At 43.6% G+C, this 16825-nt stretch overlaps 1 protein-coding gene across 1 annotated transcript; it reads left to right on the forward strand.

Moving 5' to 3' along the window:
- The first annotated feature begins 989 nt into the window (after positions 1–989).
- LOC307130073 (alpha-2-macroglobulin-like) lies at positions 990–15926 on the forward strand. Its single transcript, XM_079822945.1, has 25 exons — positions 990–1292; positions 1385–1555; positions 1636–1869; positions 1977–2186; positions 2275–2424; positions 2657–2782; positions 2927–3020; positions 3476–3626; positions 3846–4071; positions 4142–4268; positions 4346–4467; positions 4565–4616; positions 5133–5216; positions 8276–8452; positions 8614–8689; positions 8880–9036; positions 9271–9345; positions 9427–9589; positions 9690–9883; positions 9975–10187; positions 10303–10421; positions 14287–14368; positions 14470–14553; positions 14655–14760; positions 15071–15926. The coding sequence occupies exons 1-25, from the start codon at positions 1191–1193 to the stop codon at positions 15109–15111; spliced, it is 3336 nt and encodes a 1111-aa protein (XP_079679071.1). The 5' UTR covers positions 990–1190; the 3' UTR covers positions 15112–15926.
- Positions 15927–16825: the final 899 nt, after the last annotated feature.

The raw sequence follows: 16825 nt of genomic DNA on the forward strand, positions 1-16825 counted from the left end.
AAGAACACAAAACCTTCTGTGCAGTCAAAAAACACACCTTTTAAATCTAATTAACATTATAGAAATATTTGCAATTTTTGTATTTTCTTTAGGCTCATTATACATTTCTTCATTGATAGTCAGGATATGTGTAGACTGTAACTAAATATCTGTACTGTGTATTTAAACAGGACAGTCAAGGTAACCGGATTGGTCAATGGACAAATGTTTCTTCAACAAGGTGGATTTTGCAGCGTTCTTATGATTTAAACCCAGAGGCCCGTCAAGGCATGTACAAACTGAAGGCTTTTATTGGTGACAGGATGATCTCACATGGTTTTGAGGTGAAAAAATATGGTAAGTTATTAAAACAAATGATTTGCAGAGCTGTATGTGAAGAATTTAAATATTATCTAATTTGGCTACTAATAACTCTAATTTCTGCCTTTTGACTTTTAGTTTTGCCTAAGTTTGACGTTACTGTAAAAAGCCCAAAGGAAGTAAGTGTTGAAGAAGAGGAACTGATAATTGAGGTTTGCGGAAAGTGAGTGGTTTATTTTATTTCCTGCATTAAGAGAGCAGTGTGTTCTTCCATTCTTGGCACAATTAAGTTACTTTGATTTAATTGTTAATTGTATTCTCTCTTTTTTAAACTTTGGGGTCAGTTACTTACTGTAACCCCTATCCTAATTTATTAGTTTCTTAACTCAACCCTGGGTTGTAGATCAGTTGCTTGCACCTTTTTCACAGATACACTTATGGACAGCCTGTACCTGGTAAATCATGGGTGAAAGTGTGCCGTAATAATTTTTCCTACCATACCGATTACACCAATCCAGTGTGTTTAGAGGAAACCATTGAGGTGTGTGAAATGAAACGCAGTACAAGTAAATTACTGCCACATTATCTTTCCTCCATTTATCCAATTAAACCACTCTTTAGTTAATATGCTATGTTTGTGTTCATTAGATAAAAAAGACAGGCTGTGCCATCCATACCATAGATACATCAGTCTTTTTCAACGACACATTAAAGGATGGGCTGCAGAATTCTCTTCATGTTGAGGCAACGGTTACAGAAGAAGGAACAGGTGAGCAGTTGGATTTAGTCAGATCCTGTTACTGACATTTCTTGAATTTCTAATTTTTTATGTTTTACTTTTATTTTAATAAATATTTATTTTGGTGTTTTTAATATTTACAGAGATCATCATGACAAAATCTGAATCTGTATCCCTCACTTATGAAATTGGTAAAGCCACATTTACTGAGCTGCCCAAAACATATGAACATGGATCAGTTATAGAAGGAAAAGTAAGTCTAAAATGAGTTTGTCTCAGTTTAATATCATTGATATGTACAGAATTATTCCTTAATTTATTACTTCAAAATCTTATTTTCAACAGATCAAAGTCTCAAATTTCAAAGGCGCACCAATTCAAAACAAAGAGGTTTATCTTATGGAGGGTTACGCCTGGTCCCCAAACCTCCTCCTAAATCTGACTACAGACAGCGATGGACTGGCCAGCTTCTCTTTTAATACATCCAGTCATTCTAAAAGTGATATTAATCTGATTGTAAGAGAGTTTGATAGTTTTCTTTTGTGTTCCCTGAAGAGTTCAATTGCATGAGTTATTTCTGATTCTCTGTTATCCAGGCAAGTGTCTATAAAGAGGGCCGTTTTTATGGACAAAACACGCCTTACATCTCTGAGGATACAAAAACAGTTCAGCTCTTCCAGCCTGCCACTCCATACACCCCAACACTAAGTGAATTGATTATAGAGGATACTGAGCAACCATTAAAGTGTGACTCTGAGTTTACAGCCACCATCAAGTATTATTTTGTTGGAGAGACAATTGAAGACTTCAAAACTGACATTGTCTATATGGTGAGAACATGTGCAGTATGTACATTATTACAGAGATGTTTTTGTTTAACAGTAATATTTGGCTGCACTAGTCAGTTTGTTATCAGAGTGTCATCTGTCTGTTTCAGGTCTTGTCCAAAGGAGTGATCGTTCATCATGGATATGAGAAGGTTGAAGGGAAGATTTCTAATGGAGGAAGAGGCACAATGTCAGTCAAAATGTCTGTTAGTGCAGATCTGGCTCCTGTACTGCAGATTCTGGCATACTGTGTTCTGCCCAGTGAAAATGTTGTTGCTAGTAGCAAAAATTTCAACATTGAAAAGTGTTTCAAAAACAAGGTATGTGTTGTAGCTTTAGAAATGAACCTCTTTAAAAACTGTATTACTGACTCAATTCTAAAATAAATCCTATTCACTGTTCTCACAGGTGTCTCTGCAGTTTTCTCCTGATAAAGCAGTTCCTGGTGAGAAAAACACTCTCCAGCTCTCAGCTCAGCCTGGTTCACTGTGCGGCCTCAGTGCTGTAGATCAGAGCGTCCTGATCCTGAAGTCAGGAGAACGTCTGGATGTTGACAAGGTGAGATGCTTTAAGATTCAGTATTGATTAACTGCGTCTTTATGGTGGGAATCTACAGTGTGAATCTGATAACAGACTTTAGGTATTACTGCTATGATCCATCAGTGTTTAAGCTGACGTCCCGATCTCAGGAAATTTAACATTAATCTTCATTCTTTCTCATCAAAATGGAACTAAAGTTTTGTTGGAAAATACATGAATTATTTAGAAATCATACTGATTCCCGTCACAGATCTTCAACCTGCTGCCAGTGCAATCGGGGTCAGATTATCCTCATAGTGTTGAAGATGAGCGTGAGTGTCTGCTTGTGAGACCCCGTCGAGCTGTGCCGTCAGACAACACCTATGAATCCTTAAAGGTAACAGGTGGATTATATGTGTCAGTGCAGTAGATAATGATTGGGAGAGTAAATTCCTAAAAAAGGCCCTCTTGGTTATACTGACAATAAAAAGTATTTGTATTTTCATGACTTTTATTGTGGATCTTCATTGACATTTGACAGAGAGTGGGATTGAAGATGGCAACAAATTTGGTTGTGCGAGTCCCTCGGTGTCTGTCATACAGAGGCTTGATGTATCGCCGTAACCATTATATAGGTACATGAACATTAATACAATCCAAGCTGTAATTTTTTAATGTGGAGGTGCTTGTAATGAAATATGTTTAAAAAAATAAAATGTTCGATTTGTGAAATTCCACAATTCAATTATAGTGATGTAGTAGGAAAAGACAGGGTTTTTTTCTGGGGTTATTAGTTAACTTTGAATCAGTGTTATTATTGGTAACAAAAACTTAACTATATAACTTTTGTAAAATAAAAATAAAACATTCACTTTGGCAGCTCTAAAATACTAAAACTAAAATTAAATATAAATAAATTGAAACTAGAAAACTTTGAAAAGAATCAAATAAACCTGTAAATGAAAATAAAATAATGTGTATTAAATTGAGGATCTGCCTTCCATTTGCTGTTTACCTAAGACTGTATGTAGACTTGACTGATATTTTTCACATACATATCTAAAACTACAAAATATCACTCTTTTTCTAGCGATGGATCATCACGGTATTATAATGCATATGGCTTTACCACTGGGTGTTGCTAATGTTGAGGCTAATCTAGACACTGACAGAGGTTCTCCAGCAGTGACGATTCGGACCGTCTTTCCAGAAACGTGGATCTGGGAACTTGCTGAAGTGGGGTATGTGAAGCGTCAGGACATTTAACATCATATTTATCTTATTACTCATCTTTAATACATCATCTCCCTTCATACCCACAGGAAAGAAAATACCCTTCTTGCTTTGCAGATTCTGAATCTAGTTTTTTATCATCTGTGTGCTGCTGAATGTTGTTATTTATTACAGGAAAAATGGCAGCGTCAGAATCAAATATGGCTATTGTTGTAATTCCCCCACAGGGACTCTGGATCAGCTCAGGTTCCTGTCACCGTTCCTGACACCATCACCTCTTGGGAGACGGAGGCCTTCTGTCTGTCCTCCGAAGGTCTGGGTCTGGCTTCTCCTGCTCAGCTGACAGTTTTCCAGCCCTTCTTCCTGGAGCTCTCTCTGCCTTACTCCATCATCCGTGGGGAGATCTTTGAGCTGAAGGCCACTGTCTTCAACTATCTGTCCAAGTGCATCATGGTGAGATTTCAGACTCAGTCTAATCAAATTATATCAAATATGCCACTAATCATGTGTGGTTGATTGACAGGTTAAAGTGACTCCAGCTCCTTCCTCAGACTACACTCTCAAAGCCTCCTCTGATGATCAGTATTCATCCTGCCTATGTGCTAACGGTAGAAAAACCTTTAAATGGATCCTCACTCCTTCTGTTCTTGGTGAGTTTTCCAGTCTGAATCATTGTTTCTCAGTGTTTGTGTCTGTTGTATCTTCACGTTCATGTCTTGTGTTGTAGGAGTCTTGAATATAACAGTCAGTGCAGAAGCAGAGGCGTCCCAGACTGTGTGTGACAATGAGATTGTGAGCGTCCCAGAGAGAGGACGCATTGACACGGTCACACGAAGTTTGCTCGTACAGGTCAGCGCATGTGAAGTGTCTCCTGACATCATTTACCCATGATCCTTATGCTGCTTATGTCAGAATGATGTGTTAATGTGATTGTTTGATGATGCAGGCGGAAGGAACTGAAAAGACAGAGACTCACAGCTGGTTACTGTGTCCAAATGGTTAGTCTGCAAATATTTCATATATTTTGGTGTATAAGTGGCGATAATGCTTTTGTTCAGTTTTTTGGAGACAGTGCAGTGAAGCTTTTTCAACGGACAAAAAGTCAATATGTTTGGCATTAAGTCTGTAAAGACTAATTTGCTCTTTATCTTCTAAACACAAACTCAAACTTCATGAAAATTAGTATACATTGCATAGAAGACATTTTGAGGACACACCAAATTTGAGGGCCAATAGAGGGAGCTAAAATATACACTAACCAAAATATTCTCATGTCTCTGACATTTTAATTGAGAAAGTTGAAATTTGTCAGGCTTTCATGACAACTGTAGTTTAGTTGTTCAGATGTGCCAAATATTGAAATTGTGGCAGTTTTCTCCCCTTTTCCAAAGTGCTTAAAGCACTCCTGCTTGTGATAATAATATTATTATTGTGACTTCAAAGATGGTATTAGAATGTACATTTCATAACGTTACTCTGCTGATCTCTGATATGTTTTTTGTCTGTCTGGTCAGGTGACAGTCTCTCAGAGGAAGTGGCTCTGGCTCTTCCTAAAGATGTGATAGAGGGATCAGCCAGATCCTCTGTTTCAGTCATTGGTAACATTTACATATACAAGAAGAAATGAGGAGATTGGGTTTGGAATTATAGTGAGTTCCCTTTCAAGGGAACTCGCGCTGCGTCACCGCTTTGAGAATGCCTCTGCGTGATTGCGTCGTGAAGCTCATATGTAATCAGTCAAATAGAGAGACGGAATGTCATAGGCGGGTGACGTCATTGACCGGAGACTAAAAAGCAAGTCAGGAAGAACACGCCCACAGCTTCTGTTGCCTTCAGCAAGCTCTGTGTTGAACATTGTCCCTGTCAGTTCTGTGTTTGTGTCTGAGTTCAGACTTTTTTGTTTTCATACAACAAGTTGCAACACATACTGATACAATTGAGAGACACAATGGCGAGCGAACAGCACGGGCCCTATCTTGCACCCAGCGCAATTGACTTTGTACACCGACGCATGTGTCATTCCTATTTTGCACCCGCGCAAAGCGCGCTTTTCCCTCCACAGAAGCACGTCGCTAAACTAGTGAATGAACTTGCGCTACCTGGGCGGTTCAGCGCAAAAAAGGAGCCGTGTTCCGGCGCAAACAATCCCTGGTGCTATTTTGCTGTTCCATTAAACAATTGCGCCACTGACCAGAAAAAACCTAGTCTAAAGTCAGTGGCGCGTTGCGCGTTGTTCATTATGCTATTTTAAGGGTGCATGCTTGACCATAATGTATAGCGTGCACAACGCGCATACACTTTGCTCATGTAATCTACACAGATGCAACAGTTATTTTTGCAAATCATAAATTGTTACACTAAAAAATATTAACACATGAGATGACGGAAATCATTGTGGTGTGCCACGAAGATGTGAAAAAATAGGCATAAATCTAGCTTACAAATTATTCAGGCTAATTGTAGTCTAATAATTAAGGAGACCTGTTTGCCCAATAGTGGCAACTTCTGGCAAGACATATATGTATATAAGGACATCTAACAAATTGGTTTGTCCGTCAAGAACCAGGAAAAAAAATCGGTGAGGGTGGACGCTGGCATCAGGTCCTGAGTAGAGGCAGATCCACCTCCCGTTACACGGCGTGCCTGATTGATGCTGGCAAGCTTGGACTTTCCCCGTCTTCTGATGTCATTGTAGCGCTTGCGGCACTGGTGCGATGTCCTGGGGATGCCAGCTGATGAAACAATTGTGGCTATTTCCTCCCACGCCTGTTTAACCGACGCTATTTTGGGTGGGTTTCTCCCATCCCCATACAACACAACTTCTCTGTCTTTCACTGCTCTTACAAGCACATCAGTCTCCTCGGCTGTGAACCGCTCCTGGCGTGCGCCTGGTAAATACGCCATAATAATAGCAATCCATAATGGAACTTGCGCACCTGCTTTTACAGGGAATGTTGGATGACGCTCTGATTGGTTTATTCACGTTACGCCCAAACCACACCTATGAATAATGAAGCTACTTCAGACCAACCCATTTTAGATTTGCGCCGGGCGCAAGAGCCATTTATCCCGCCGGGAAAATAGCAACAGCGCCGAGACCCGCCCACAAAGTTACTTGCGCTTCGCGCTTTGACACTTGCGTTTCAGATCGTTAAAATAGGGCCCCATTTCAGAAAGTGTGTTCCTCCCTGCTCACACTACATCACGAGCAGGGATACACACTTTATGTGTGTTGTTTGTTTGGGAGAGCCATTAAAGCCCCAACACTGCCCACTAAGCCATTAAAAACAACTTCAGCGCTAGTGGGCAAAGCATACTCGGCAGCGGGTTAGGCCGCCGCATGTCTGCACACTATGTCCATCGTGCAGGCCTACCAGGATGATCTGCTGAGGGACCTGGGGGATAGTCGCGAGATCGGAGTTGACGTCATTAATGAGCTCCGATCTTCTGCAGATTTAGCTCTCCGGGCCACCAAGGAGACGGCAAAGTCTATAGGCCGTTCTATGGCAGCCCTGGTGGCCACGGAGAGGCATTTATGGTTAAATCTTATGGAGATTAAGGAGAAAGATATGAGATTTATGCTTGACGTGCCGTTGTCTCCTGCCGGCCTGTTTGGTGGCGCCGTCTGTACCGTCACTGACAGGTTCCGGGAGGCAAAGAAGCAAGCTGCGGCGCTCAAGCAGTTTCTCCCCCGTGAGCCCCAGGCCCCGCCTGCTGCTGTGCGGGAGCAGCAGGCGCTGGGTTTGAGCTCCTCACATCGGGTGCAGCAGAAACAGAGCGTCGCCACCCGTACCCCCCCTCAAGAAGTGTGGGGCGGTGGGCGGCGCTTGCAGGGGCAGCCTTCCAAGGGTAAGACTGATCTGAGGACAGTCATTATCTCAAGGCTGCGTCGAAGAAGCCCTGACGCCAGTGTGCCCAGGGCTGTGAGGGCGGTGTTCACCTCAGCATACGGTGCCCGTCTGTCGTCGGTGCCCTCACAGGGTCAATCCACCAACCCCGCCCGAGTCCTCCGAGGAGGGAGATGGCGCTGTCGAGCCAGTTGTTCCCTGCAGGTCCGCCGTTTCAGGGCACTGCGCTCCGGGCCCACTCAACTAGGAGTATGGCTGCCTCTCAGGCACTTTGGCAGGGGCCTCCCTGCAGGATGTTTTGTGATGCGGCAGGCTGGTCCTCACCGCACACTTTATCAGGCTCTTCGAGCTCGACATTAATGCTAAACCTGGGGCTCGGGTGCTTGCCCCTTAGACAACGTCACAGCGGGCACCCGGCTCCTATGGGGGCGTGGGTATTCTCGTTCCCAAAGCGGTGACGAAGCGCAAGTTCCCTTGAAAGGGAGCGCCTCGGTTAGGACTGTAACCTTAGTTCCCTGAATAGGGAACGAGATGCTGCGTCACTCTGCCATACTCCCTGCATGCCCGCAAGAGTCTTGCTTCATCCATTCCAGAAGCTGTGGGCGGGTTCTTCCTGACTTGCTTTATAGTCTCCGGTCGATGACGTCACCCGCCTATGACGTTCCGTCTCTCTATTGGACTGATTACATATGAGCTTCACGACGCAATCACACAGAGGCATTCTCAAAGCGGTGAAGCAGCGCTTCCCTTATTCAGGGAACTAAGGTTACAGTCGTAACCGGGACGTTTCATTTGTGTATGGTTTATAGGAGACATATTGGGTCGGGCACTGAGGAATCTTCACGGATTATTACGGATGCCGTACGGCTGTGGAGAGCAAAACATGGCTGTTCTTTCTCCCAATATTTACATTCTGCAGTATCTGGAGAACACGGAGCAGCTCACCTCAGCCATCCGAGAGAGAGCCACAGGCTTCCTGAAGAGTGGTGAGAGACATCAATCATGTCAAGAAAATACTGAGACGGTTTGATACCAAATGATACATTTTTCAACACACCTGAATGCCATGCAGTAAAGTTAAATATTCAGACACATTGAGTCAACCCAAACAAACTGTTGAAGTGTTAACCATTATCACACAAAACAGGATACCAGAGACAAATGAACTACAAGCATTTTGATGGATCATACAGCACATTTGGTTATGGTGATGGAAATACATGGTAAATATATTTTCACTATTACTTTTCTTAAACAGAAATAATATCAAGGTAATCTACAATAATAAACCCAAGAGGATGGTACAAAACACATTTAAAAATGAACCTCTCAGTTCAAATTCAAATCAGATTCATGATGGATGAAATTCACTGAAAATTTCATTTTTTTAAATGATATCTTCCACACCACCAGGTTGACTGCCTTTGTGCTGAGGTCCTTTGGCAAAGCACAGAAATACATATTCATTGATCCAGAAATTATTCAGAGTGCAAAGAATTGGTTAATAAGCAGACAGGATTCAGACGGCTGTTTTATCCAACAGGGAAGATTGTTCAACAACAGAATGAAGGTCTGTCAAATTCTATCTATCTGTATCTCTCTATCTATCACTCTAGAACGCAACCACTTAGAATGGCCTAGTAACTATTTATGAAATCTGTTATCTAAGACCTGTAAAAGTTCAAGCTTAAAAAAAAAAAACATTTAGACTTCTCAAGCCAACATCAAAGTTTGTCTTGATGAATTTTCCTTTAATAGTTTGGGTGTGTTGCTTTATTTATCTTTTATTGCTTATATATTTCAGGGTGGAGTGAATGATAATGTGACCATGACGGCCTACATTACTGCATCATTGCTTGAACTGGAAACTCCAGTCACAGTAAGTTCATCTACAGGAAACGCATTATAAACTCATAGAAAAATGACCCTAACAACGTCTGTTTCTCTGTTTTTGTCACAGGATCCTGTTGTCACTAAAAGTTTGTCATGCTTGAGGTCCGTCGTTGAGGACGTCAAAAACACTTACATCACTGCTCTGCTTGCCTACACTTTCAGTCTGGCTAGAGACACAGACACTCGACAGCAGCTTTTCAAGAAACTGGAGGATGTTGCTTTTTCAGACGGTAAGAGGTTTGTTTCTGATGACTTTCTGTTGTCTTTTATGACTGTACTATATTTTTTTGTCATGCTCATTGAGTTACGTGTGTGTCTTTTGTTCTTAAGGGTCTCATCTCCACTGGTCTCAGTCTGCATCTGCTGATGACTCTGATTCTCTGGCAGTGGAGATCAGCTCATATGTGCTGCTGGCTGTTCTCACTGCAGATCCAGTCACTACAGCTGATCTGGGCTATGCTAACAGGATTGTCAGCTGGCTTGTGAAGCAGCAGAATGCCTATGGAGGATTCTCCTCCACACAGGTTACTCAAACTACTCAATCAAACACATTATTGCTGAATGTGCTGGTGTGAATGAGTAAAAGTGACATTACTGAACAAATTTATTTCCCAGGACACAGTGGTGGCTCTTCAGGCTCTGTCTTCGTTCGCCACCAAAGTGTTCAGCTCTGACGGCTCCAGCACAGTGACTGTACAGTCAGCAGGAGACACTCACCACTTTGATGTCAATCAGGATAACAAGTTACTGTACCAGGAGAAGCAGCTGCAGAACATTCCAGACAAATACAGCATTGAAGTGAAGGGCTCAACCTGTGTGTCTGTGCAGGTCTGCAATGCGTTCAGCTTCATTTACTCTCACTCCTTATCTCTCTTGGAGTTTTGTGGTTATTCTGCTTTGACATGGTTTATTAACTTATTTTTGTTTGTGTTGGCTCTCTCAGATGGCTCAGTTCTACAACATTCCCATTCCTACTGAAGCTAAAACTTTGAGCATTGATGCTAAGATTGAGGGAGATTGCAAAACATTGGGACAAAATTTCATTTTGAAATTCACCGTCAAGTAAGAAAATTTGTATTCAAGTCAAAACAGTTGAACATGATTATTAAGATTAACTAACAAATAAATATTTACAGATTTTTTTAAACATCTTAATAAACACAAAAGCAATATAAACTGAAATGGCTGTTATCCGTAGTTAAAACTGCAACGTTTGAGAAACGTCTCGGTTTCGACTGTAACCTTAGTTCCCTGAATAGGGAACGAGACGCTGCGTCACCGCTTTGAGAACGCCTCTGCTTGATTGCGTCGTGAAGCACATATGTCATCAGTCCAATAGAGAGACGGAACGTCATAGGCGGGTGACGTCATAGACCCGGAAACTATAAAGCATACCGGCAAACACACGCCTTTAGCTTCTGGGATAGGCTGAAACAAGACGCTTGCAGGCATGCGGGGAGTATGGCAGGGTGACGCAGTGCCTCTTTCCCTATTCAGGGAACTAAGGTTAGTCGTAACCGAGACGTTCCCCTTCAAGGGAACTCGTGCTGCGTCACCGCTTTGGGAACGAGAATACCCACGCCCCCATAAGAGCCGGATGCCCACCTGCCTGTGATTATGTTAGGAGGCGAGAACCCGAGCCCCAGGAGTAGCATTGATGTCATGCTCGTAAACCCTGACGAAGGTGAGCGGTGAGGACCAACCCGCCGCATCACAAACATCTTGCAGGGAGGCCCCTGCTTACAGTGCCTGCGAGGCAGCCATACTCCTAGTGGAGTGGGACCGGACAGCCAAAGGAGAAGGCTCTCCAGCCGCCACATAAGCAAGTGAGATAGCCTCGACCACCCACTTGCTCATCCTCTGCTCCGCAGGTCTTAACCTCAAAGTGCCACGGAGAAAACAAGTAACTAAGGGGTGTCACCCCAATGAAACACCACCCAAAGGAGTGTGGTAAGCTGCTAAGGCTGCCATGTACACCTTTAATGTGGAGGGAGCTAGCCCAGCAGAGAAGCTCTCCTGCAGGAACTCCAGCACCGTGCTCGCAGGGCAGTTAACTGGATCCCACAGGCGATCTCTGCACCATAAGGTGAAGAGTCTCCACTACAAAGCGTACAGTTTCCTCATGGAGGGAGCCCTAGAGTGTAGAATGGTCTCAACAACCTCGGTTGAGAGACCAGAAGTTATGAGCTGGGCCCCCTCAGAGGCCAAGCCCACAGTTTCAACAGCTCCGGGCGAGGGTGTACGAAGACACCGCCCGCCTGGTAGAGAAGGTCCCTCCTGAGCGGAATCTCCAGGGGAGAGCCGTCGAGGAGAGACACCAGGTCTGCAAGCCAAACTCGACCCGGCCAGAACGGGGCTACCAGTAGTAGACGGGCCCCGTCTCGGCGCACTCTCTCTAGAACTCCCGGAAGCAGAGCAATCAGGGGAAATGCGTACAGGGGCAGCCTCGGCCACTCCTGTACCATAGCATCCAGCCCCAGCGGAGCTGGAGGCATCAGGGAGAACCACAGACGACAATGAGAGTTCTCGTGAGTGGCGAACAGGTCCACATGAGCCCAACTGAATTTCTCCCAAAGGAGCTCCACCACCTCGGTGTGGAGTCTCCACTCCCCGGGCCTCGGCCCCTGCCTCGACAGGATGTCTGCTTCCACATTCAACCGCCCAGGGATATACATAGCCTTGACTGAGAGCAGTTTCCCCTGGAACCAGTGGAGGATAAGTCGAGTCAACTTGTATAACTGATGAGATCTTAACCCCCCCTCATGGTTGATGTAAGAGACCACCGTTGTGCTGTCTGTGCGAACGAGCACATGATGGCCCCTGAGATATGGCAGGAAGTGCTTCAGAGCCTGAAACACCGTCAGCATTTCCAGACAATTTATGTGTCACAAATGATGGTGTTCCTGCCATAAGTCCTGGGCCGTAAGGGAGGCATCCGTGGTCAGAGATACCCACTGACACGGTGCCCCCAGTAACTGGCCTTGGGCCAGGAACCAAGGGTCCTTCCACATGACCAAGGTGCGGAGACACCGCCGCGAAGCCTTGATCACACGAAAAGGATTTCCCCTCGGGGAAAACCCCCTGGTCTTGAGCCACCACTGCAGTGGTGTTGAACCGCGAGACAAGCTGACTGTGCTAGGATAAGCCAGTCGTCGATGTAGTTGAGAATGCGAATCCCCTGCATTTGCTAGGGGACTAACGCAGCATCCACACACTTCGTGAATGTGCGGGGTGGAAGTGCTAGACCGGAGGGAAGCACCCGATATTGGTACGCTTCTCCCCTGAAAGCGAACCTCAGGTACTTCCTGTGCTGTGGAAGGATGGAGACATGGAAATAAGCATCCTTGAGATCTATCGTGACAAACCAGTCCTCAGACCTGATTTGAGAGACAATCTGTTTGAGTGTAAGCATCCTGAACTTGAGCTTTGCCACCGAGCGGTTCAGAACGCGAAGATCTAAGATTGGTGCAGCCCTCCATCCTTCTTTGGCATGATGAAGAACCGGCGATAAAAGCCTGACTCTCTGTCTGGTAGGGGAATACTCTCTATCGCCTCCTTTCGCAACAGAGTCTGTACTTTCTGAGCCATAACCAGAGCCTGCTCGGGGCCCACCACCGCCGTATCCTTGGTGGCATGGAGAGCGAGATCAGTGGAAGACCGGAGCTCATTAATGACATCTGCCCCGATCTCTTGGCTCTCATCCAGGTCCTTCAGCAGGTCAGCCTGGTATGCCTGCACGATAGCCATCGTGTGCAGACATGCGGCGGCCTGACCTTCAGCTGAGTATGCTTTGCCCACTAAGGAAGATGTAGTTTTAAGGGGCTTAGTGGGCAAAGATGGAGCTTTAATTGGTAAATCACACCATAACCATGTTTCTTCAGCACCGTGATGTTACTATATACAGACGTATGGGGGCTGAAAACACTTGAAGACATGGGCCGCTTCCACGATCTCGACACCTCAGTGGGTGGGAAGGAAGTGCTCATCAAGTCTGATTTTAATTGATGAGCACTCCTGATGTTCATTACAGCTCTACTCAGCACTTCCATAAGCTCCTCACTAGGGGGGATTGAAGTGGCGAGTCTTCAACCCCCGCGTCGATACTGCAGACATCCACCTCCTCGGAGGAAGACAACTGCAGCACCGAGGTCGCCCCCCCGGGCAGGAGAAACCGCAGCGCCGGCTCCCGAACCCAGAGAAGCAGCACTGGATCTGGCGGGTGAAGGCTGAGATAGGGCTGGACCCGTCTCAAACCCCTTCGCCAGATCCATCTGTGAACCCCACGACATCGACAGCGGGGCCAGTGCTGCGAGGAGCGTGAACCCGGCGGGATCGCAGCACGCGGAGAGGCAGCGCCTCACAATGCTCACAGCCGGCACCCTCGAGCACCGACTGGGCGTGCTGCTCACCCACACAAACAACACACATCAAGTGTGTATCCCCACTCGTAATGTAGCGTGAGCAGGGAGGAACACACTGTCTGAAATGCTGTTTGCTCGCCATAATATATCTCTTCTGTGTAATATCAGTGTGAGTGCAAACTTGAATGAGAAAATAACAAAGTCTGAACTCAGACACAAACACAGAGCTTGGACAGACAATGACACAGAGCGCTTGTTGAAGGCAACAGAAGCTAAATGCGTGTGTTTGCCGGTATGCTTTATAGTTTCCGGGTCTATGACGTCACCCGCCTATGGTGTTCCGTCTCTCTATTGGACTGATGACATACATGCTTCACAACGCAATCACGCAGAGGCGTTCTCAAAGCGGTGACGCAGCGCGAGTTCCCTTGAAGGGGAAAAACATTTTTAATAATTATGAGTGATGAAAACTGTGTCTTGTTAATTATTCTGAGTTTTGTTCTCACTTATTTGTAAATTTAAATGAGCCATTTAAGAACCAATTCTTTTCATTTGCTCTTTTACAGATATGATGGTCTAAATGAAAGGACTAACATGGTCATTGTGGATATTAAACTCTTATCTGGATTCACAGCTGATACATCAATGGTGCGTTTGAGTGATTCATCACAAAATTTGTATCACAAAATGTGTACATTTTCTAGAGCTCTCTATTTAACCAGAAATTAACCAGCACTTCTTCCCCACAGCTTAGACCTTTTTTCGGCATGTACATGCCACGTGTGGAACGGGTCGATTCTAAAGATGATCATGTCATTGTGTATTTGAAGGAGGTGAGAGAACAGCAACATTCATATGATTTCATGTCATTAGGTCGATTCATAAACATTTTGTCCGTAATGTCCATGACTGATGAGTTTGTTTCCTCCTGCAGATCCCACAACATTTTCCAATGATTTTCCAGATTCAACTGAAACAGGTTCTTCCAGTGAGGAATCTCAAGCCAGCTGTGGTCAAAGTGTACGATTACTACCAAACAAGTAAGATCTAATATGCCAGTGTTGAATATTTTGAACGTGATGTAGAGAAAACAAAGTCGGCACACTACCACTGCTGCTTACAAAAATCAGTCTTCGTCAGGTTGAAACATTGCACATTTTAATAAATTGATTTTTGGAAGCAGCAGTGGCAGCGTGCCGACTTTTGTTTACTCTACAATGAAATGCTTTATTTGATCATGCACCTGCCAAACATTTTTGGGATGTGCATTACTACTTTGAACACGTGATGCACATTGTTCATTCAGATTTCCATGGTTGTATGAATGTGAACATCTTCCTTTTCCTTCAGGTGATCAGTCAGAGGCAGAATACTCCTTCCCCTGTGAATGAAGATGCTGAAGTGCGTCACCTCATAGTCCAGCTTGGATAAAGATGTTTGAACACTCTAATGTTTAACCCTCAGAGCCCGACGGCATCGCCCACGACGTCACACGGCACCTCCGATAAATATCTATATTATTTCATGAAACTTTTATCGATTTTCTTACCGTTTTTTCCAGCAGAAAGCTAACGAGCTAGCCATCACGGGGGTGTCTTTGGTGTCTTTGTAGCCTTTACAGAAGGTTTTCTATCCAGCCTGGAACATGTGCATCTTTTTGGAGTTGTTCAGCAATAAATCAAAACGCTTACATCCAAGATATATCCACTTGATGTCCATAATTTATAAATTTTCCGTCATTTTTGCCGCTAGCGCGATGCTAGCTGCCATTTTGGATGAGGGTTTGACCAATGACAGGCTGATCCGTCATCCACGTTGGTGTGCGTCATTACGCATTACCACAGCTCTGTTATTGTGGAGAGAGAGAGGCGCACGGCTAGTGTTGAGGAGAGAGACTGAGACGCGCTGCAGTTTTTAGTAGTTTTGTGGAGAAAGTTTGAGGAAAAAGTTTGAGAAGAAAGTTTGTGGAGAAGTTCCTGATAGGAACTGTTTTGAGGCTTGGCACCAGTAAGTATCCAAAATCCAAAGAGGCCAAAAGCGCCTGGACTTTTTTTGGAAAAATGTAAATAGTTTTGGTTCTGTATAAGTTATCATGTTTATTCCTGAGTTCCAGGACTCCAAAGACTTGAACAAACTGTTTTCCAGAGGAAATATGCTTAGCTTTTATTTATTTGTGTGTGTTTTCAATAAATATTTGAGTGATTCAATTTCCGTTTTATGTTTTAATTTGTCTTTATGGTCCCCTAAACTTATTTTACATTCAGGTGACATCAATGCAACACAAAAATACTGACAGTGCTACTTGTCTTGAAAAAAAAGAGGTGTGTCAATTTTCTGTGCTCAACAGGGTTGATGTTTTACAAGCTTTTTTAGTAAATAACACCAGGCGGAAAATTAATTGTAAAAATACCCTTAGGTCTTAAAGGGTTAATATTATAATGTTTATTCTTTATCCTTGACAAATTATTTCCAATCCATCAACCCAAATCAGAACTAACCCCCAAATCCTCATCAGTTTCTTTTGCCACATCTCTTGAGAACATGATTAATAAATTCACAATGCATATGAATAATAAAAGTGATGAAAACAAGTTATGGTGAGCAGGTTGGATTGTTGAATGTATAGTAACGACATGCTATGGCAACATTTCAGAATCAGATAAGATTATTACGCTGATATGAATTTTAAGTCTTATCTCAGCTCTGCTTTTTTATCTTGACACATTGTAAGAGGGTAATTTATATTCATTGTTGGTCCTCAATTTGTATTGAGAATATTCAATTTGTCCTTATTGTAGTTATTATTAATTGAACAGCCCCACATGGAAATAACCTATATGAGGATATATGCACATATATGAAACCTATATGCAGTTTATATGCACATATATGCTGCACATATATGATAATATATATGCTGCATATATGCCGCATATATGCGTATATATGAAACCTATATGCAGTTTATATGCACATATATGCTGCATATATACAGCATATATGCACATGTATGATAATATATATGCTGCATATATGCGTATATATGCCGAATATATGCGTATATATGAAACCTATATGCAGTTTATATGCACATATATGATAATA

Source organism: Gobio gobio (assembly GCF_949357685.1).
Source record: "Gobio gobio genome assembly, chromosome: 8".
Lineage (NCBI taxonomy): Eukaryota > Metazoa > Chordata > Actinopteri > Cypriniformes > Gobionidae > Gobio > Gobio gobio.